We start from the raw sequence: 24,168 nt of genomic DNA, 5'->3' as shown, positions 1-24,168 counted from the left end.
TGATGCACAGAAACACTGACATCTCTTTCTTTCTTTCTTTCTGAAGCAGCAATGATGCCTGGTCAAATCCCTGACCCGTTGATGACGGCCGGTTCTCTGCCCAGCGTCGGTCCTCTGGCTGGTATTCCCTCCACCACCCTCACAGACCAGCTCAAACTAGCAGAGCTCTACAGCCTCGGTACGGTTCTGTCTCCTCTCATCCTGAACAGACACGCCAAGAGACCGTTCGACGTCATCAAGGATGAGGTGAGAACAAAACATGACATTTAACACCTACAAACTTTAAAGGCCAGCTTCTGATTGCATCTGGTAATTTGAAACCCAGATTGCATGTTAACAACCTTTATGCAACAGTTTGAGAAAGTGAAAGCAAAGTTCTTTTGTTTGTGACGCTCCTTTGCATGCGCTTTACTGTCTGGTCAAGACTGACACCTAGTGGACACAATAGTTTTTGTGCCTCTGCTTATTTGACACTTATTTGTCAGACTGCTTAGAGTGATTATAATGGTGATTATAATGCTTCCATCACTATAAAAAATATTGTGCATTATAATAAATATAAAACAACTGGAAATGACACACTTTTCAATGCATCTGAAAAATCGTGTTTTTTGAACCATATAAAAACTCAATATGTATAAATGAATATGCAAATGTTTAAACGAACACAATCAAACTTTAACTCCACATCCACAGTCACAATAACAAGACCAACAAAAGAAAAGAAGACGAGAGAAAAACAAAGTTGCAGCTGCTCGCTGTCGAAACAGAAAGAAGGAAAGAACCGACCTTCTCCAGAAGGTGAGTTAGAAAATGCACAAAAGCCCTTTTGAGAGTCACTGAAGGGAAAGGAAAAGAAAAAGGAGTAAAACTTTATTTTACAGTGTTCTTGTCTCACATATTACTAGTTACTATTATAGTGGTGTGACATGGTGTTCTTCATCTAAAAGTTATTTAATATATCTTTTATTTAAAAATTCTGATGCTTGTCATTTACATTTTTTATGATATTAATTTAGCGTTACATGGAATATATGTGCTCTTAATTATTAATTCGTCACCTTGCAGAACTATTTAAAATTAACTTTTAAAAAATGTATTTAAAAAGTGACATTTTATTAAAATCTGACACTTGTGTAATTATTTATGACATTTTAATGTTTTTTTTTTTTTACATTGTTCATTATATTAATTGAGAGTTAACATGGAATATTTAAATAATACATTAGTATTAAATAAGTATTAAATATTAAGTATTAAAAGTATTAAATAATACTTTTTAAACTAATTTTGTCACATTGGAAAAATATTAAACAAAATAGTGAGTGTTAAAACATTCCATTTCATTTAAAAAAAAATATATGATTCTTGTATAATTATTGTGCATGCCATTTAAAAAAAAAAAAAAACAAGTTTTCTTTTTTTATGATATTACCTGAGATTGCATGGGATTTTTTGTGCTTTTATGTCACATCACAAAACTTTTAAAATGAACTAATGAAGTAATAAACATAATTAAAATTTCATTTTATAAAAAAAAACAAAACAACAACAACACTTTTTTTAAATGTCATTTTATGTAAAAATAAGAATTATGCATGCAATTTTTATATTATAATTTATTATAATATTACATGAAATATTTGTGCTTTTAAAAATTCATTTGTTACATTTAATTAAAAAGGAATTTATATAACAACTACCCAGTAATATTATAACATAAGTAGCCTACAAGCATCAAGCTCACACTGTTTATTAGTATTACTCTGTAGTTAGTAATGTCACGTGAATTCATACAACTTTTCAAACAACTTAATAAATGTGTCTGTTGAGGCATTATAATTAACCAGAAGCTTTCTGGTTGCTCCTCTAGGAGTCCGAACGGTTGGAGACACTGAACTCGGAGCTGAAGTCTCAGATCGAGGAGCTGAAATCTGAGCGGCAGCAGCTGATCGTGATGCTCAACCTCCACCGGCCCACCTGCATCGTCCGCACAGACAGCGTGAAGAGCCCCGAGAGCGACCAGCGATCCGAGCAGTCCGACTGAACACCACACCACAAACACAGAGCCGAAAGGAGAACAGACACTATCGGGACGCTAGATGAAGATGAAACCGCAGGACGTTTATTGTTAGTGTCTAATTCAGCATGAAGAAAAAAGGGAGGAGATTTGTGTGGACAGCAAACAAACATCCCTGAGATCATGCGAAAAGCTCACAGACGTTTGACACTTGGTCATAAAGCTGCAGGTGCGAGTCTCTCAGTTGATCTGAATGAAGCGCGTGGTTCCTCCAGCGGCCTGCAGGTGGCGCTGTCTGATAAACTGCTCTCTGACGCTGGCGTCTCCGTGGACTTAGCCTATTGTTTACAGTTGCATTGACATAGTCTCTTGCATGATATGTTTATTGTATGTACATTTTTATTGTGCCATCACATGATATGATGACTTGTATGTGTTTTTATCTTCAGGGTGTCTGTTGAACGGCCACTTTTGTTACCAAATAATGTTTCTTTGTTATGTAAAGCCACATTGAAATAAAGCCTATTTTTCAAATACACGTGACTCATGCATTCATTCCTTCCTTAATGTATTCATTTGTTCTTTCATTTTACTTTCTTTTATTTGTTTATTTATTTATTTATTTAAAAATGTTTATTTATTTTTATATCATTTTAAAACAGGATTTTTTAAATAATATTTTTTAAAAGATTATTTTACAAGTTTTTATTACTGGAATTCTTATTTATTTTTTTGTATTTTAAAATATTTATTTATTTTTATTTATTTAATAAAGTATGTTGTAAATATTATTTTAAAGTATTGTTTATTTTCCCATCTGATTTTTAAAATTGTATTCATTGTATTATTTATATTTCGAAATATGTATTGATATTTTAATATTATTTTAAAATATTATTTATTTTTAATATTCTTTGTTAACAATTTTTTTAATATTATTTGTATTGTTATTTTTCAATATTAAGCTTTTATATTATTTTAAAATATAATTTTTAATATTACTTTAAAAGATTAATAATTATTTTGTATTGTTTTATTATTATAATATAACATTATTAATTATTTTATATTTTTTAATATTATTATTTATATTATTTATATATTATTTTTTACAATATTATCTTTAATTATTGTTTTTATATTATTTAATTATTTTAAAATAAAATATTTTAGGCTATATATTTTTTTTATGTTATATAATTGATTTACTTATTTACTATTTTTTACAATTATTTTCGAGTATCATTTATTTATTTATCAGGGTCAAGCATCCACACGACCCTAGATGATATGAGGTTTGATGAATGGGTTGACGGATGGTTGATTATTACATTACAAATGTAATGCTTGCATCACTCTTACACAACTTTCTTTCTTTTTTTTCCCTTTCATTGTTTTTTTTTTCAGTAAACTGTTTGTGGAAATTAAATGTTATCACATAGAAATTAACTTGACAAAACCAGGTTATTTCCACTGAGGTTTCCATTGACTTACAGCTATAGTTTCCATTGATCCTGTTGTTTTCTCCTTTCAGAATTTTGTCAGTTTGATATAGTTTTCCACTATTCGACATAGTTCAATGATCTCAAATGTATGTATATAGAATATTTAGATGGTCAAAAAAATGTTATTCTCTTTTTATTCTCTTGGTTTATCATTTTGGGAAATGTTTGGTCTGAAAAGTTGAATGCAGGGACATTCATGTGTTTGTACATGTCAATTAATTTGTGTTTTAGGGCTGCCATGTAATTCCTAATGAAAACAGCCGAAAGCCGGCTTGAGTGGGTTGCTTGTTTGTTCATTTTCTGTCTTTAGTACTTTTTGTCACGTCAGAATTGGGTTGATCAGCTTACTGGAGGTCTGGCTTCAGACTTTCTCACTCTGAAAGCTGCTTTGATCAAATGTCTGACCTTCTGCTCAGCAGTTCCAGCCTTTTAAAAATGCCTCTTTTTGGCAGAACATGTTTTTCACGTGGGCGGTTGTCAGAATCTGCTCTTCACTCTGTTTCTCCAAGCGCTTGAGAAAAAAAAGAAAAGAAAATGTTGGTATGGTTGCCATTGAGTCCTACCTCAAGAACTGTGAGATTTCAACAGGCAGATCTGAACACAAACAGCTCCAGATCACTCAAGAAAGCGACCGCAATGACCTAAAAACAGCACTTCTTAGCTGAGATCAGAAATCCAGCTCATATTATTTTAAACCTCCAGTGTTTCAGTATTTGCATATTTATTTATGTCCAGTATGTGTTTCAATATTTAGTTTGTTTGCATTTTTTCAGTATTTCAGTAGGTTATTCAGTTATTCAGTCATTTATTCTGTATGATTCTGTATTATTGTATTATTTTATTTTTTCATATTTCATAGCTTCCCTATTAATTTATTTATTTATGCAGGTCAGGTTTTCAGTATTCCATTTTTTTCTTTTTTTCATTACTTTAGTTGGTTACTCAGTTTTCTATTCAGTTTTTTTAAATTTGATTTTTTTTTAACTCAGGTTATTCACTTATTCATTAATTCAATATTCTGTAAGACACCGTTTTTCCTTCCTTCCTTCCTTCCTTCCTTGCATGTCAGTGTTTCAATTTTCCATTTTTAATAATTGATTTCAATGTAAGACTTTTAATATTTAATGTAAGTACCAATTTAATATTTAATTATGTCAAATATTTCAGTATCTAATATATAAAATATCAATTTAATAACTCAAATACTTAATTATTATAAATTCAATTTAACAACTTATTTCAGAAGATTATTCCTTAATTCATTATTCATAATTTCAAAATATTATTCCCTAATTATATCTTTTTATTATGTTTGTAATTAGTATTTCAGTTTTCTTATATTTTTGTTTATTTATTTATTTTTACCATGTCATTTGCAATATTTCAGCTTTTTGCATTTTATTGTTTTGAATATTTCATTTTTTATATATGTATTGTTTGGTTAATCAGTAATTTAATATTTCCTATTTTTAGTATTTATATTTCGTATTTCAGTTTTTTATATTCCATAATATAATTTTAATATAACAGTTTCTTATTTATTTGTTAGCTTATTAATTGTATTTTTCAGTATTTAAGTTGGAAATATTAGAAAATCCTATTTCAGTATTTTAAGCAGGCGCCAGCAGTTATAAGACAATATTTAATTTGTACAGTAGTGAATGTAAGCACTCAATGAGCCAAAAAAATACTTAAACCAGCTCATGAAAAACAAACCAAAAAATCAAACCATCTCAAACCATCTACCATGAACAAAACAAAACCTAACAATAATATGCTAAAATTTTTGTTTCAACAGGGTTCATCTGGACAACCTCCTGTCACAGGGTTTCCGTCACCTTAAAGTGGCCCGCCATCTTGCAATCTCATTGAAAATTGGAGAAATGCTGCCAGTTAATTGTCATATAATTAAGGAAATTAGCACCAGGTGCCAGATTAACACCAATAACTTGGAGGTACCTGTACGTGTTCTCTCATTTTGATCAAAGTTTTATTATAAATGAAAAAAGTTTTTTTATACTGTGCTTCAGAATGCAGTTAATTTATGAAATATGTTCAAAAACTGCCCTTCTACTCCTGTTAGGATAACTTCAAATAGGATTAAGCCGTTTTTTTCCTGTCTGCAGATTGTGCCCATGCTGCTGGAAAAGCATTGGGAGTCACTGGGAATTGTGGGTAAGTGCTCAGTTCTGATATATGACTGATATTCTAAGGCAGGGATAGGCAACTCCGGTCCTGGAGGGCCACTATCCTGCAGAGTTTAGCTTCAGCCCTCATAAAAACTCACCTGCCTGTATCTATCTAGTAATCCCGAAAACACTGATTGTCTTGTTCAGGTGTGTTTAATTAGGGTTGGAGCTAAACTCTGCAGGACAGTGGCCCTCCAGGACCGAAGTTGCCTATCCCTGTTCTAAGGTTTCTGAACACTTCTGTTTACTCATGCATGAGTTTTAATAACAAATCAAAACCTGTGAGGAACAGAAGACAAACCGTTCAGTCCGTTGTGTTGGTCTGCCTAGTTGGTGCTGATTGCTAAGTTAACAAAATATGGAAATTACCTTATAATTCCAGTGAAAAGAAAAAAAAAGAAAAAAAAAACTCCAGAAAATTGACCTGTGACCTTCAGTACAACTTACTGTATACTGTACATCCCACACTCACCACAGCACTTGTAGTTGTTTCACATTAAAAACATTAAATATACCAACTATATATATTATATATAAGATTCTTTGGTGAAGAGAAAGTTTAAGAGAACAGCATTTATTTAAAATAGAAATATTTTTATAAAAGTCTTTACTGTCACTTTTGATCAACTGAATGCATCCTTGCTGAACAAAATGGAAAAAGTTTTGCACGCTAGTGTCTGCATTTCTATGAGGAGCATGTAGAATGTGTCAGGAACTGATCTAAAGGGAACGAGTGCTCAGATGAGCATCTTTGGATGTTTCAGATCCTTCAGAATTCAGTGCAAGGCCTTAAAAAGAAGCTCTGACTTAATCTTTTATGTGTGTGTGCGTGTGTGTGTAGGTGGCGTATCCAGTAAGCGCAATACAACATCAAAATATCCATTCACATCTCTGTGGCTTCTCATCTTTACTCACACAGGCTGCCCAGCATCATACGCGATTTCTGCAGAAGATTAGGTGTTAATGGTGAACAAACAAATGTGTTCGGTAAAGATGCAAGCGACTTTCCCAAACACATCACTGCGCATTACTGGACTAAAACCTACAGAATGACGCGCAGCTCGTTTTCACTGCAAGCTTGGAATCACTTTGATTTTGTTTTTTAACTTAAAGGCAGCAATTAAAGAAATATTTTTCTCAAGCATGACAATTTATCATTTACTCATCCTTATTTTACTCATTTCTTTATTCATGAAACACAAAAGGACAAATTTAAGAAGAATATACTGTTTTACCAATGCAGTTATGATCAATAGGAAACTTTAGCTGCATTAAAGTTGCAAGTCATATAATATCATAAACGTAGTTCTTGTGACATACTGACATGCTGTAATCTAATAATAAATAAATGAATAACACTGTAATATGTGAAAAATGAAAAACATGGAATATTCAAACACTGACATGCTGAAATAAACACATAAGAGGAAATTATACAACGTAATGTTACTAAAAGCGTGCATAATAAAAACGGAAATAAAAAATAATGAAAGCACATAAAAAAATATTACAAAAAAATTTAAAACTGAAAATATAAATAAAAGCTAATTCAAAATATTATAAATAATACTAAAATAGCACTGCCCTGACACTTCACTAACAAGTCACTTGGATAAAAAAAATGTGTGCCAAGTGAATAAATATAAATGTAAATGTGCTAAATATAAACTAGATTTTTATGTTTTCTAGCTCATGCAAAACCCGGCAGCATGATGTTGCGCTTGGTCTGATAAATTTCCTACTGAAGCCAATTCTGAAGTGCCCTGAGTAGTTTTTAGTTATAATATATTGTGGGAGTATCACATATAAATTTAATACATAGAAATTCACCATATCACCAAGCCCTCTTCTGATGCTCTCATCAGCAAACACATCAAAAACAATATTAATGGTGATGCTTGCCTTAGCAAACACAGCTAATAAGGTTCTGTTTCATCCTCCATCATCATATTCAAAGCAATCTCCAGCTCAGAAATCCCAGCAGTTCACAGTTTCTCTTGCTGAGGAAAGCGAGAAACCCTGAGGCCAGTTTTGTTTAAATTTATGTGTCATGTTGGGGAAGGCTCTGTATGTGTAGAGCTCTGCTTTCACTGCTTGGCACTGGCCGTCATTTGCATCACTGACAGTAACGGCACTGTTTTTGGCGCCACTGGATTGTCAGCGGACTTCTGGTGGGAGATCTGTCATTGTCGGCGTTTATGAAAATTTGCTGCTTAAAAAAATTCTGCTGCCGTTGTTCTTATGGTAAAGTGGAGGGTAAAGTCAGGTGGAATTTTTGAGCTTAAGTTATAGTGTATTAGCGCACCTGCTGAAATAGTCCACAGCAGAAGGGGAAGCACCTCTCTCACTCCCTCACTCTCTCTCTCTCTCTCTCGCTCTCTCTCTCTCTCTCTCTCTCTCACTTCAAACTCTCTCTCTCTCTTCTCAACTCACTCACCTCTCTCCTGCTCTCGCTCTTCTCAACTCACCCTCTCTCTCTCTCTCTCTCTCACTCACGATCACACTCGACTCAACCCTCTCTCTCTCTCTCTCTCTCTCTCGCTTTCTCTCACTCTCTCACTCTCTCTCTCTCTCTCTCTCACTCACCCTCTCTTGCTCTCTCTGTCTGTCAATTCCATTTCAAATTCAGTTCAATTTATTACTGGCATAACAAAACTAGATATCTGCAAAATAAGTCAAATAAAAGTAATAATAGCAAAAGTGTAAATTAAAAAAGTGCAAAGTATTATTAAACACAATATATGTAGAAATAAAAAGTAGTCCAAAACAATAAAATAATAAATGAAAAGGAAATAAAAACAAAAAATTAAAATAAAAAATTATATATTTTAAATAAAATCTTCACATATTTTCTGAGGCTTTAGTGCTTGCATTTTATAAAATAAAATAAAATAAAAAATAAATAAATAAATAAATAAAATAAACTTAAAATAAAATAAAACAAGTTCACACAATTGTAAAGGGAAAGCTTGCTGGTCGCTCACTTGAATTTGCTTGGATTTGAAAATGTTGTTGTGTGGTCTAGAAGGGTGTTCTGAGTTTATGATAAATAATTATAAAACCATTAAAAGATAAAATAATACCTACAGCATTTGTTGAAGGGGAAGCCCCTCTCGGGGTGCGACTGGGGGATCCATTTTGATCTATGATTTCCAATCGTCTGTGTGTTTCTATTAAAGGTATTGCATGTAAACAAAAAAAAATTAAATAACAAATAAATATACAATTAAAAATAGAGAAGAAAGAGAGGCGGCACACCCCTCTAATCATCTCGCCAATACGCTCCTGAACGGCATGCACAGTCAGTACATAAGGTCTTTAATAAAATAAAAAAAAGTTTGAATAAAATAGTTTCCTCGCGTCTCCCTTGACTGGTCCTTATTGTTTATTTTACCTCTCTTGCGTCTCTCTGTCTGTCAGGAAAATCCATTCAATTCGTTGTGACGGGCTAAGACAAAATATATATCCTGCAAAATTGTAATATACAAAGTTAAATTTAAAAAACGTGCAAGTATTTATTAAACAGGCATATAAACAAAAAAAATTAAAACAATAAATAAATAATAAACCAAAAATTAAAATAAAAAATTAAATTAAAAAATCACATCAAATAATAAAAAAACAAAAAAATAAAATAAAACAATTTCTACACATTTGCTAATAAATAAAATAAAATAAAACAATTTGTACACATTTGCTAAAGGAAAGCTTGGGTGCTTATTTGATTTGATTTGATTTGAAATGTTGTTGTGTGGTTCCTAGGGTGTTCTGAGTTTTTATTATGGAAGTATTATTGAACAAGTAAAATAAAAATAATAAAATAAAACGGTTTGAATAAAATATTTTCTGAGAAAACCTTGACTGGTCCTTATTTTATTATTTAAAATGTTGCTTGTTTCTATTAAAGTATCATTAAACAAAAAAAATTAAATAACAAATAAATAAATAAAATAAAAAAAAAAAAAACAAAAAAAAAAACAAAATTAACAAATACATTTTCTGAGGAAGGCTTGAGTGGTCCTTATTCTATTTTATATTTTATTTTATTTAAAAAATATTAAACAAATAAAATGTTTTAAAAAATAATGAAATAAATAAATGTTACAAATAAAATAATAAAATAAAATTAAATATTTTAAATGAAATATTTCCATACAGTTTCTAAAGAAAACTCGAGCAGTGCTTCCCCTTGTAAAACCCGCCGCTGCAATGCTATGGCTGTGCGGTTGCTAATATGTTTGGAGTGTTTTTAGCATGTTGCTATGTGCTTGCTAGTGTGATCTGAGTTGTTGCTATGAAAAGACACCTCGTCAACAAGCCACATGTTTATGAGAAATCATTCATGTCTGTAGCACAAACAGCACATGAGTTATGCAATTAAGTTTAACACTTATGGGTTTGTTCAGATCATGAGCAATAGGAATACTGACGCTTCACTCAGTAAACAGCACTAATGAGTGTCTCTCTGTATCTCAGTGTCACACTCCAACACACACAGGCAGTCGGGATGCTGTCTGCCAAGATTGCTACACAGCAAACTTGGCAGTGTTAATTCAACTCATATAGAGTTAAATTGAATTCAGATAGAGTTAAATTTAACTCCAAGAGCTAAATAGATATTATAGTGGGCCAAAAAATATTTGGACTCTAAACATAATTTTTGCTGAATGATTTTATTTTTAGTATTGTTTTGTATTTCAATTTATATTTTAATTTATATTTATTTAAATATTTTTTAAAATATATATTATTCATTAAAATTATAAATGTTTTAATGATAAATATAGCAATAAAATAACTAGAGATATCAAAAAATGAAGACACATACAAATACTTATATATATATATATATATATATATATATATATATATATATATATCGTATATATTAGATGTTTCACCAGATGTTTCACGAACACAAAGCCACACAATATGTTTTATCTTCATTTTCAGCATTATATATCTTGTGTATCATCATCCAACCAACTTTATGTGAACTTTGTTTGCTTGAAAAGTATGCTTTGTATAAAGTTAATGGAACTGTACTTCATATTTTCTTATCAAATGCAATGAAATTCAGATATTTTTAAGTGTTGCTTAAGTTTATGAACACTTTTCGGTCCACAGTGCTTGTGGAGAAGATGTGATCCTCCATCTGTCTGTCTGTCCTGTTTGTGAAGGTTCATCAACACTGCTGTGAATAAGAAGCTTTATGCAAAGTTTCCAGGAAGCATGTGACTTCCAGTCTAGTGCAGTAGAGGTTTCTAACTACAACCACATCACACTTTGCTAATTAGGCAGGGCGAGAGAGAGAGAAAGAGAGGGAGTGAAGCAGAGCAAGAAAGAAAGAGTGCGAGTGCTGCAGTCTTTACTCATTCTTCAGTGGACCGCGATCCGTTCACATCTCTCTTCTGAACACATGCAGTCTCATATAGCCTGAGACAGACAGAGACAGACAGACAGATAAACAGGCTGAGAGAAAGACAGACGCTGAAGGAGGTCAAAGGTTTCACGGGGACTGAAGTGGCATGGCTCAGGGCTCTGACAACAGCGACACCAGCTACACCAAATCCCCCTCACCGGGCAATAAACAGGTAAGACAGACTCAACCAGCACCAAAAAAAAAAAAACACACACAAAAATATATAAAAAAAATACAAACCATTTATATATATATTTGTGTGTGTGTGTATACATAAATGTATGTTTTATTATTTTTATATTTTTGTAATATATATATATATATATATATATGTATGTATATAAATTAGAAACACTTTAATTATATTATATATTTACATATAATCAAAATATAATATTTAGATACATATATCAATAAAACAAATGATAAAAACATAATTTTAATGCAAAATGAATTATCTGGCAAAATGCTATATTTTACTTCTTCATGCCTGCTTCTTTATTTACATTAAATTGAATTTAATTCAGTTAATCTATGTTGAAACACATGATGCAAGATGCATCTAACCAGATGGACTATAACGTACAAAATTAACATTAAGTTAAATATGACATTAGGAATAACACCTAGATACCTAAATCCACTTATTTTACTGTAGATTTCACATGCATTTCCAACACTGTCTGTGAGTGAGTATGTGTGCATGTGACTATGTAGATTTGCACATGTGTGTATGAATGATTATGATTCTGCTGAGAGGAAGTCATGGGGCTGGTGGTGATTTTAACCTTCATTCTGAAACGTTCACATACTATTTCAATATTTATGAAGGTAGCAGCTTTAGCGTTGAGTAACTGACTCTAACTATAGAGCTGCACACAGCATCGTGCTGTGAGAGAATCTGACAAACGTTAGTGATTGTGAAACTGCCGTTACGATGGCACGAGGCTAAACGAGCTGAAGGTGATCTGACTTCAACGGCCACTACATCCTCTCGAACCTCACCGATCGAGAGAGATGTTTATCTCTGAGAGAACATGATTCAGACATAGCAACTGTGCAAATCCCCCTTTAGTTTCTTTACATGCATCATACATGTACAAGCAATGGCTTATGGACACTTAACCCACACATGAATGTCGATGCATTAGCAAAATATCAAAACAAGTACCATTTATTTTGAAGAAAGATACTTTTCAAGCAGTTTGATATATAGGTTCCAAATGAAGTATTGTGACACTTGTTATCTGTGATGCTCATAGCACATGTGTGAAGTTCAGGAGAACTGACTTTATACATCTGCTAAAGATAACCAAAATACCAGTTGATTCATGGCAAATACTAGAGAAGTGTATAATGGCTCTAAACTGTTGCTAAATGCTTCATAGATGAATCTGGTTTTATCATGAAGCAGCTCAGCTCTATACATCTGTGTCTGACAGTAGATGTTTCACTGAATTCACCTGAAACTGAGCTAGTCATAGACATTCACACACCTCTGGAGGGTCTCTTATTGTGGGGATTTTGTCATTTGGAAAAAGTCACTCTGACACCAAATCTTGTGGGTTCAGTAAAGGACGTCACAGCTCAGGGGCTGCTGTGGGAAAAGATTGGCCTGTGTCTTTGAAAATGTCACACCTGTCTGCCACAATATGTGACAAACATGCAGTCATGGAGGAGGCTTTCAACCAAAGTCTTGTTCTTTAAACTTCTAGAATAATGAAAAAACATCTCTGCTACAGAATTGTTTAATGCAGAACATTGTTATCCTTAACTAAAACTAATGTTCATTTAAATTCATTTTATAATACTTTTTATTATATATATATATGTGTGTGTGTGTGTGTGTACATATAAATATACACAGTACGCACACACATATTATGTAAACACAAACATTAATTTCAATTTAATAGTGATTAATCGATTTGACAGCCCTTATATATATATATATATATATATATATACACACACACACACATGCACACACACACATAGCATAGATAAATAAATAAATATATATATATATATATATATATATATATATATATATATTATATATAATATATATATATATATTAGTATGTAGGTTCATTTAAATATAATAAATTTCAAATAAAAAAAAAAGTTTATCTTTGAAATGTTTCATTTAAATATAATAACTCCAAAAAAAACTTTTCAGCTGATGTCACCAAGATCATGCAGACACTGAATATAATGTTAATCAGTAGTCATTGTTTAGGCTAAAATCTTGGCAGTAATTTATATTTAACATTTTTTTAAGTTACAGTAAAAATTATAAATAATAATACTAGTTGAAATGAAAAAACATTACCCTTGGGACACGTGGATATGCTCTGGAGAATGAATCCTGGTCATCCTGGTCAGAAAACCTGCTCAAAAGTGTTCTAGTCAGACAAAAAGTTAGTAAAATGTGTTGCAAATGCATGTCAAGGTTTTGTGCTGATGTACATTTTGTGCTGATGTACTCTTGCGTGCTGGTTTTCAGGGTTCAACGGATGACGTAAGGAAGGTGATGAGGAGAGAGAAGAACCGCATCGCGGCGCAGAAGAGCCGAATGAGACAAACGCAGAAAGCCGACAGTCTGCACCTGGTGAGAACTTCATCCAGAAACATCATCTGTGACAAACCTGATACACAGTGACGTTTTAATTAACCTGCAACAAAACAAACACTAAATGAATTTGCATTGTTTAGTGCTGCAAACTGTGACTTAGGAACAATCAGAAGGTACATACAGACCCTAAAACGACTTAGGAAGATAACATATTACATTTGTAGTAAAACAAGCAAACAGTTAAAGAAACGTGAGAATAAAATGAAGACAAATCCAAGAAGAGAAGAGCATCCAGCATCAGAGCATCCAGTTGTGTTACGGGGTGATGCTGATTGACTCTCGACTGTATTTACATGAAGCTTTACTGACCATGTGGTGATGCGTCATGGCTTCTGTCGTGCTTCACACTTGTTGTGGCTCTGGTCTTGTTTGCTTCAGATTCTGGCATTAATTACATCGCGTGGGTGAAACGCTCAGCTGAAACGATTGGCCATGCACCTAGTAAATTCTCTGTAATTTATCAAGAAAACAACAACAGTCCTCAAATCTGCATGACTGTTCTTACACAAATGCAATGCATGCATTATTGCATTCAATTCCTGCGAGCACACGCCTGTCTAACAGTCATCAAACCGTTTGGATCGCATTTGGCTCTTAGTCAAAGCCAAAACCCTCTATCACTTTCATTCAGTATCTGTGTTATATGGGTGTTTCCCTCTGGTATTACTCATGTCCTTTCACTCCTCTGATCGCCGCACATGCTGTTCCAGGGACTCTTAACAGAACAGACCCTTTACATCAGCTAGAAGAATAGATCCTACACTCTTAAAAATAAAGGTTCAAAAGGGTGGTTTTCTTTTGTGCATTTGAGAGGTTCCAAGGATGTTAAAGTTTCTTCATGGACCCATCAATGCCAATAAAGAACCTTTATTTTTGAGAGTGTAAGATTTATTTAAAGGGATAGTTCAACCAAAAATTAAAGTTCTTTATTCACTTTCATGTCTTTCCAAATCTGCATGACTGTCAGGAACACAAAACAAGATGTGTTCATTCATGTATTCACAAATTCAAATTTTGCATGTCACGTTCAGTGACGAGACCTGTGAGACATCAAACACGGTTTGAAAATGAGTCTATGAAAACATGAGATTTGAAAGCTGCGGCTGAGAGGAGATAATCTTTGAATGAGGACTTCAGTTGACAGCTTCAGAAGACTTATAGTCAGGTTAGACACCGTATTGAATTTAACATGGATGAAATGTGGCTGTGAACGATAGACTTAGACATTACAATGGTATACACTGTCTAAAGATTCAAGATCATGACATTTATATAATTCAGAAGTTCATAAACTTTCAAAACTGGAGTTTTTGTCTACTGAAAATTATTTTCGGAAAGACATTTCATCAGCTGAACAATCAGAGTGTCGTTAAACAACAGTACAATCCATTAAATGCACTGTACTCCTATCCCTCACAACCTTGTTTTCATTCCTGTCAAAAATTAAATATGCCATTCCCTGACCTAGCTCTGTAGGTTTCGCACATGATGCACAATTTTTACATTGTTTTTTGTCATTTTTAGAGTCAGCTATGACTGTTGCGTGTGATTCTTCAAAATTTCTCCTTTTGTGTTGCACTGAAAAATCAAACAGATTTGAAACAACATGAGGGTGAATTAAATTTTTCGAGTGAACTACACCTTTAAATACAACAGGCTTCTACACTCACAGACAAAAGTACAAAAATGAGGCGGTACACTTTCAAAAGGTAGTAATATGTACACTTTAAGTAATAATATGTATACTTTGGTAAAACACAGTACAACTGTGCATTGTAAGGTGAAAACTGACACCTTAGCACAGTCAGAATGTCCGTGTCTACACATACAAAAGAAACGCATTCAAAATCGGCACGTTAACACGAATGAACAGTATTTTGTTTTTGAAAGTGTTTCACTTTTGGCCAAGTTGGCCTTCCATACATATTGTACACGTACAGCCCTATTTTTTATATACGCACAGCTCGCACATGAGCTTTGAATTGTTTTGCACTAATTGGTTTGCCCACAAGGTGGCAACATACTGGCCCGGGCCGTTGTTTACAGTCGGAAAATAAAATGTAAAAGACAGAACAAGAGCAACAACAAACTGCTGAAGGTGACAATAACACTAGATGTCCGTGCTGACAAGTGCTTATGTGAGGAGAATGAACGATACCCACAACTCTAGTTTAAATAATTACAAAGACATTTTAATCGCTCATAACTTATGGAGAGAAAAAGCGCAGACACTGAACAAATGTGAATCTTTCTAGTGCGCATGTGTCGAGTGCTCCTTTCATGAAATTGCATGAATATCTTAAGATATTAAATGGAGTAAACTTTGAAAGGCTGTGCGTTTGACTGTGCGCATGCGCTAAAAATGGAATTATACTTTGGGCTTTAAGGTACTAATATATACCGGAGTCCTAGGAGGCCATGGATTATTAATATTTTAAACTTAATTATCTTGTGATCTCCACATAGCAAAAGTTGTTTTCTCGTTATCACGACTTCATTTTTTCGTGATCTCGACATAACAAAAGTTATTCTATTAAGTTACACAACTGCGCCAACAGGTGGGACTATAGATTTGGACTGTGTCTTAAGAACTAGTTTGAACAACTAGCAGTTAGCCAAGAGATAAAAAGTCTCACTTTTTTGATTAATATTGGGCCAGTCTACATTTTTGTAACCGACTTTAAACAGTTATGACCAGTCTAGAAGAAAACAAATTAGATGGCTAACTTTTTAAGACTAGTCTAAGCAGTTTATGCAACTGTTCCCTGAATATAAACGATGGGGTGTTGTATACTGTATATCCACCTTACTGTACGTGTTTGGGAAAGAATAAGACCTTCTTCATGATTGCTATAATTTTTGCAGCATTGTTCGTTACTGACATTTAATTAACTCTTAAATGTTAAATGCTTGAATTAATATGATTATTTTGTGTATCTGTTATTGTTAAGCTCTTTCTAGGTGCATGACCAATCACAGTTTCACCACTGCAATAACGTTCCGTGTGATAAACTTATCTGCTTATTTAAACCAAGGTTGACGTCACTGTATAGTATTCTGTTTACACCTAGTCTATATCTTTATTTGTGCATCTATGAAGTACATGATTGTTAGTTAATAAGCGAGAAGTTGTGTTTTTCTAGGACGCGCTTCAACAACGTATTTGTATTGTGCATCTTTGTCCTTATTTTAAATCTTTATTGTTAATAATTAAATGTATACTGATAAAAAAAATTATTTATATATGCAAAAATATGTAAAGGCTAATTTAATTCAGTGATGTTATACAGTGTTGTAATCTTTTGTATTTTCTACATTTCTTTGTAGGAACCCCCCCCCCACACACACACACACACACACCACACAAACACACACACACACACACACTTTTTTCAGACAGCATCCCAAGCTTAAGTCACAGCATACCCTACATGACTAATAAAAATTACAAACAAATTATATATTTTTTTTATTTCAAAATAAATAAAGTGAGTTGAATCCAAGCAGCTTTAAAAGATTTCAGAATAGTTCTATGCATCCTTCTGAAGGCGCTCCACCTGTGTTTGCGGTGTTGAATGCTTTGACCATTTAAACATGTTAATTACACAAACAAAGTGTTTAGCGTACTGTCTCTGGAAAAAAAATCAACAGTGATTGATTAGCCTATATTTATTTATTGTAGACGTTATTACTATGCAAAGCAACATTTGCTGAACTATCCACAACATACAGTATAAGAGCGCATTTTTTATCTGTCGATCAGTAGACTTATGATGCATTGTTTTAAAAATCAATCAATCACTGTAAAAAAAACAAAACAACAACTTTTATGTCAACATCACAAGAAAATTAATTAGGAAAAAGTTGCCAGCCGCCGGCAGCATTTTTGATGATTTTCACAAAATTTTCATGGCCCCCAGAATTTAGAAAATACAATTCACCAAAAAAAAAAACAATCTGTTTTTTTTTTTCTATAAGCAAAACAATCTGTTTTTTTTTTTCTAGCTTCAAGCAAATATTTTTTTTTTTTTATCAAGACTTGAATGTAGGTAAGTTTTATATATATAAAGCTACATTTTGAGCAAAAAGCAGAGAAAATCACGTTTTTATCAAATACTACATCTGGATCATATTCAGTAGACTAATCAAAGCAAAGATGCAGTAGATCGCTTCCATCAACACCCTAAAAGCTTGCACAGTCCTTTGCCACATCCTGGATCGACATTTCACTCGGTAGCATTAGGCAGTTTTCATTTATATGCTGTTTACTGTTGATGATCGCATTGTTTTTCACATGCATCTGCTTGCATATGAGATCGCTCATTTCTGTGTCTTCCTCGCATGTGTTTTTGATCGGCACAATCTAGACTCATTCAGGAGTAATAGCGCCCCCGGCCATATAACAGTGTGAATGTGGAAAATTCTGTGTTTGGCGGGGAAAGAGTTAAGTCGTGAAAACGAGAAAACAACTTTTGTTATGTTGAGATCACGAGAAAATTAAGTTGCGAAAACAAGAAAAATTAAATTGTGAAAATGAGAAAACAACGTTTGTTATGTTGAGATCAGAGAAAATTAAATCGTGATTACGAGAAAACAACTTTATGTCCAGATCATGAGAAAATTGAGACGTGAAACCAAGAAAAAAGATCACGAGAAAATTAAGTCGTGAAAATGAGAAAACAACTTTTATGTCGAGATCACAAGAAAATTAAGTTGTGAAAATGAGAAAAATTAAGTAATGAAAATGAGAACACTTTTGTTATGACAAGATCACAAGAAAATTAAGTCATGAAAATGAGAAAACAATTTTTATGTCGAGGTCACAAGAAAATTAAGTCATGAATACGAGAAAACAACTTTTGATATGACAAGATCACAAGAAAATAAAGTCATGCAAACAGAGAAAACAACTTTTATGTCGAGGTCACAAGAAAATTAAGTCATGAATACGAGAAAACAACTTTTGTTATGACAAGATCACAAGAAAATTAAGTTGTGAAAAGAGAAAACAACTTTTGTTATGACAAGATCACAAGAAAATTTTGTCATGAATACGAGAAAACAACTTTTGTTATGACAAGATAACAAGAAAATTAAGTCATGAAAACAGAGAAAACAACTTTTATGTCGAGGTCACAAGAAAATTAAGTCGTGATAACTAGAAAACAAGAAAGAAAAATAAACAGTCCATGACCTCTCAGCACTCCCGTAAATATGTACCAATTAGGCGTAAATAAGGTACCTTTTAGCTTTTGTACCTTAGTGTACTGCCCCCCGACAGCTTTGTATGCTACCTTTTTTTCTGAGCTTGTATACTATACTAGTGATTGGAGTGAATCTACTGAATGGATTCTGCTTGAGAATGAGATCTGATTCACAGAAAACACTCAGATGTCAAAGGAAACTGATAAGTTGTTTTATCTCAGGAAGAGAGAGGATTGATAAGCTGATAAATTTGACCTGGTGTCAGACTCAGTCCTGACAGCCCCCGCTGCAGTTCTCAGCATCAGTGATCTGATAACACACACACACACACACACACACACTGACCTCATGCGAGTTCCCCTGAACTCAACCGGTTAAACGCAGAGTGGGAGATGCTGTCCTGACAGGCACATACCACTTACCAGGAACCGCATATCATTTCGATTCTGAGGTTGCACAATTTTTGAGAAATGCACATATAGGTCACACATCAGCAGATATGAATATAGAGAGTGTTTACACTGATAATACTTAATATCCTGTAATATCCAGATGTGTAAACATCTGAACTTTTACCAAGTAAAGGTCATGGCTGAAGCATGGCTTATGTAATGTGTGCATCAGGTATTATTATAGTATTTATTAATATTTTGAATTAGCCGATTCGAATTATTTTTAGACTTTCAGTTTTTAATTTAAGTTTTAGTCTATTTGTTTTATTGATGTTTATTTGTACTATTATTTTTAAATATTTATATTAGTTTTATTTATTTATTTAAATGCCTAAGACAAAATTTCTCAATTTTTAAAGTTTTTTTTTAATCTAATATTTATTTTTTATTTTATTTCAGCTTTATTATTTATTATTTCAGGTTTTTGAGCTGCATTATTAGGTTACACACGTAAAAAAATATTTGTAAAAGTTAATAAATTTAAAAATAAATAAATATTTTCGGAGTATGTTTAATACGAAAATATTATTTTAGTCTTTCTGCTTCAAAATTTCACTTTTAATTTAGTGCGTTACATTTTATAATTAATTGTAAAATTTACTAAACAATTTCTGAGTGGAAATAGTGCTCAGGTAAATGCACTCAGAGTTATTATCTATATTACAGATTATTTGAATCTAATTTAAAATGAATTATAATAATCCAATGATATGAAATGATAATGAATTCATAATCTGCTCCTGACAAACAATAACACGAGTCCAAAGTTAAAAATTATATAAAGGAAACTCATGTACCCATTCTGGGTAAGATAGACTCAGTGTAGTATGTGGTTTCGCTCTTCGCCGCTATGCTTGATAAACAGGAAGCTGAAATTTCCCTCTGTATTACACGTTTCCTGTATTGTATCTAATGCCATGTTTTTTGGTTGAGGCCTGAGAAACGTGGGCCGTCGAGGGGAGTGTTCAGCTGTCATTTCTGGTAAGGTGTCGCTATGGGCCGTGGGCAGATAAAATTGAATGACGCTTGTCAGAGGGGTTTTACCCAAGAGTGACTGGAAGGCAGCGGAGCGGCTAGTCGAGTTACAGGTTGGTGACGTCGCTGAGCGGGAACCATCATGACCCCATAGTGTGCCTAAAAATAATGGCCAATAAGCATATACACGCTGTCATCTATTTCTAGCCCATTATTATTAGACATGTGGCTAGTTAAAATTTTACCTGTGGACATTTATGCTGATATGGGTGGGGGGGGGGGGGGTTCCATTGGGTTTGTGAAGTATTATTTTATGTTAAGCTGTTTTGAAACAATATGCATTGTGAAAAGTGCAATACAAATAAAAATTTGCATTTTATAAATATTTTACACACAATGATAAACCTTAGGTTAACATTTGAGAGGTTTAGAAACAGACAACCAATCAGTAGCAAGCAACCTCATTAATTATTCATAAGCTTTGACAGTAACCATACAGTAACAGGCTTTATTATGTTTCAGCTTCTGAAAGAAAGAAGATTTTTTTAACACTGTGCCTGTTCAATCAAACAAAATGTACTGACCTCATAAATATGTAAATAAGAACTAACAGATTTACAAAAGTACAGCACACCAATCAAAAACCAAACAGTGCTTACCTCATGAATTATTCATATGGTCTGTACAGTCACACAAAAAAAAATCCACATGCTTTGTTTTGTTTCAGCGTCTGTCTGAAAGAAAGAATAAAATGCTATGGTAAACATTTTCACAACTGGATAAGCAGTTAGTATTAAAATAGGCTGTGCCTGTTTGACCACTTGTCATTACTGACTTCACAAATATGTAAAGAAGAAGTCAAGGGCTTTACAAAAGTACAGGGTGAGTTGTTTAGCAACAGATCATCAACCAATCATAAACCAAAAAGTGCTTACCTCATTAATTATTCATATGCTCTGTACAGTCACAGAATATTTCACACGTTTTTATCTTTCAGAGTCTGAAAGAGAAATGAAATATATCAAACAAATATTTACACAATTGGATAAGTAGTTATAAACCTATGCTGCTTGGCTGTTCCACCAATCACTGACCTCATAAATATGTAAATAGGAACGTAAACGGTTAACAAAAACTCAATATCCAGGATTAATTACTAACCCAGGATTATGAAAAGTCCACAAGTGCGGTCGACATTAATGCAATCCATGATTATTGGGTTGTTGTGTTCTTATTTTGCGTAGTTTGTAACTATAAGGACATCTAGAGGACAAAATTCAAAATTCATGTCATGCAGAATGTATAATGTACTTGCATATTCTTCAGAAAATGTGCATTATCACATTAAATCTGACTTCGGGAGCTTATTAAATGTATTTTATTTTCTGTTCGTGCTGCAGGAGAGTGAAAATTTGGAGAAGGAAAACGCAGCGCTCAGGAAAGAGGTGAAAAGACTCACGGAGGAGGCCAAATATCTGTCCACGGTCCTGAGCAACCATGAGCCGCTGTGCACGGGCCTGAGCGGCGCGTCCACGGAGATTCTGTACGGCGCGCACCACGGCGCGTTCCACCAGCATATCAGCGTGCCGCACTACCCGCTCTGACCGGCAGAGGCCGCTGGAGTTCCGCACGGAATCCGCCTGTGGGCGACAGTCAATGAACTTTGGTTTGAGTCATTAACCACAAAACATCAGTCATCAGCGGGCATTGAAGTGATCTTAAAATCATCTACTGAAAATCAGAAAAATATAACAAAAGCCTCCAGATGTAACGATTTTTGTGACAATGATATCTTAATATCATCTTTAGTTTTTATTTTTTGTCTGAAGTAAAAAAAAATCCCAGCTCCTTGAACAAAACCTCATGTCTGTAAAATGCAAGCATCTGTAGAGTTAAACGTCGGCTACTTGCAAAGGTGCATGGCAATGACACAATGAATGTTTTCAATTTAGATTTCAATAGAAGCCACTCTACTGATTCATATGATCATTTATTTTATTCTATTTCTGTGAAATGTTTATGAGACGACTGGACTTGATTCTAAGAAAAAATGATGTTGGTTGTTTATCCTGTTCACAGATTATGTGTGAATGTTTTTCTATTATGACTCATTTAAGGTGTTGAATTGGTCAAACATTCTGAATGTACTTTATACACAATTCTAGCCGATTATTTTTATTCTAAACCCTTTGGGATATTCTAAAGTTGTACAAACTGCTGCGTTATCCTATATCTCAAATACGGAGGAAGGAACATTTGTATGTGATCTTCTGCAATCACCTGTGATAAAATAATAAAAACATAAAATATACACACATTTTTATGAATTTGAACATAATGTCCTCTGTTTCATTTATCATGAACAAGCCTAATTATAATGCATGAGATATTTCATTTTCACAAAGCACAAGTATGTTTGCTCCTCCTAATAAATGCATCCGTTTAATATATTACAGGTACTAAAATTGCTAAAACAATCACTTCAGTCTCATCGTTATCATAAATCATTATCATGCTTAGAAATTAGGCTATTATACAGTATCTATATTAAACTGAGCCTGCATTTTCTTGTCCTCCCATTCCCTTTTCCAGATTTTATTTATAAACTGAAACTAAATTCTCGTGTTTAAGACTAATGTTAAAGGGTCTAATGTGTCCCACATCACATCCCGGAGGAGCACCAGTGCTGATGGTCTCACTAGCTGTTGTCTATCTGTCAGAAAGCTGGTGATCCACTGACAGACAGAGCACAGAAAGCTGGGTTAGTTTGGTCTGGAGGAGTGTTAGGATGATGGTGTTGAAGGCCGAACTGAAGTCCTCAAACAGGATCCATGCATAAGTCCCTGATTTGTCCAGATGTTGCAGGATGTAGTGCAGTCCCATTGACTGCATCATCCACAGACCTGTTTTTTTAGATAAGCCAACACCAGTCTTTCAAACGAGGTCATGACCACAGACGTTAAAGTCATTAAGTCCTGTGATTTGGGGTTTCTTTGGGATGGGAATGATCTGTTGAAGATCTGTGAACAGATTTTCCTTCTCTTCTGTTTCCTGAAGTCCTGACGCACACACATAGAAACATATCTGTAAAGTATGTGGAGTCCCGCAATAATAAAAAGGCAACCAGCGAGAGTAGACCACCAGCACGGAAATGACTAATACATTGAGGAATAGGCATAAAATAAACCTTTATAATACTACTGCTGCTTTTGGACCATGATTGTTCTTGAATATCGGTTGTTTAAGAAAACACTGTAAACAACACACATTAAATGAACGTAAACAGTTGCCTTAATCATTACAACATATTATAGAATGGAAAACTTAGTGTGACAACACATTTCTGTAGTTCCCTTGGGTATGAGGTTTGTATTCTCAAGAGAACACACTGTAGCAACCTGGAAATAGTTGGGTTTGGTTACAGCAACACTGGCAGAGAGAGAGAGAGAGAGAGAGAGATTATTAGAAAGCCTTCAGTGACATAAGGATTGTTTACCAAGAAGAAATATCTGACTTTAATGGAAGGAATAATTGTAAAGTTAATATTCAGTTAATTTAAGAGCTATTTTTGGCTTATATTAACAGGAAATGTTAGTCTTTTGCCACAATAACAGTGGTAACCTAACAAATCAAGCATCCACCTGAATCAGGTAAGACACAGTTTTGTTTATTCACTTCTATATTTGTCAGATGTACCACTGAGTGAGTTCAACCAAAAATAAAGAGAGTCATATAGACTACTTATGTGATACTTTTATGTTA

At 33.4% G+C, this 24,168-nt stretch overlaps 2 protein-coding genes across 2 annotated transcripts; both read left to right on the top strand.

Moving 5' to 3' along the window:
• Positions 1–345: 345 nt before the first annotated feature.
• On the top strand, positions 346–2,556 carry LOC109112888 (jun dimerization protein 2). Its single transcript, XM_042778364.1, has 3 exons — positions 346–382; positions 710–801; positions 1,874–2,556. The coding sequence occupies exons 1-3, from the start codon at positions 346–348 to the stop codon at positions 2,045–2,047; spliced, it is 303 nt and encodes a 100-aa protein (XP_042634298.1). The 3' UTR covers positions 2,048–2,556.
• Positions 2,557–10,846: 8,290 nt separating this feature from the next.
• On the top strand, positions 10,847–22,739 carry LOC109112887 (basic leucine zipper transcriptional factor ATF-like). Its single transcript, XM_042778304.1, has 3 exons — positions 10,847–11,308; positions 13,646–13,750; positions 21,807–22,739. The coding sequence occupies exons 1-3, from the start codon at positions 11,243–11,245 to the stop codon at positions 22,008–22,010; spliced, it is 375 nt and encodes a 124-aa protein (XP_042634238.1). The 5' UTR covers positions 10,847–11,242; the 3' UTR covers positions 22,011–22,739.
• The last annotated feature ends 1,429 nt before the right edge of the window (positions 22,740–24,168 follow it).

The sequence above is a fragment of the Cyprinus carpio genome, chromosome A20 (assembly GCF_018340385.1).
Source record: "Cyprinus carpio isolate SPL01 chromosome A20, ASM1834038v1, whole genome shotgun sequence".
Taxonomy (NCBI): Eukaryota; Metazoa; Chordata; class Actinopteri; order Cypriniformes; family Cyprinidae; genus Cyprinus; species Cyprinus carpio.
This window is presented reverse-complemented; position numbering and strand designations above follow the sequence as displayed.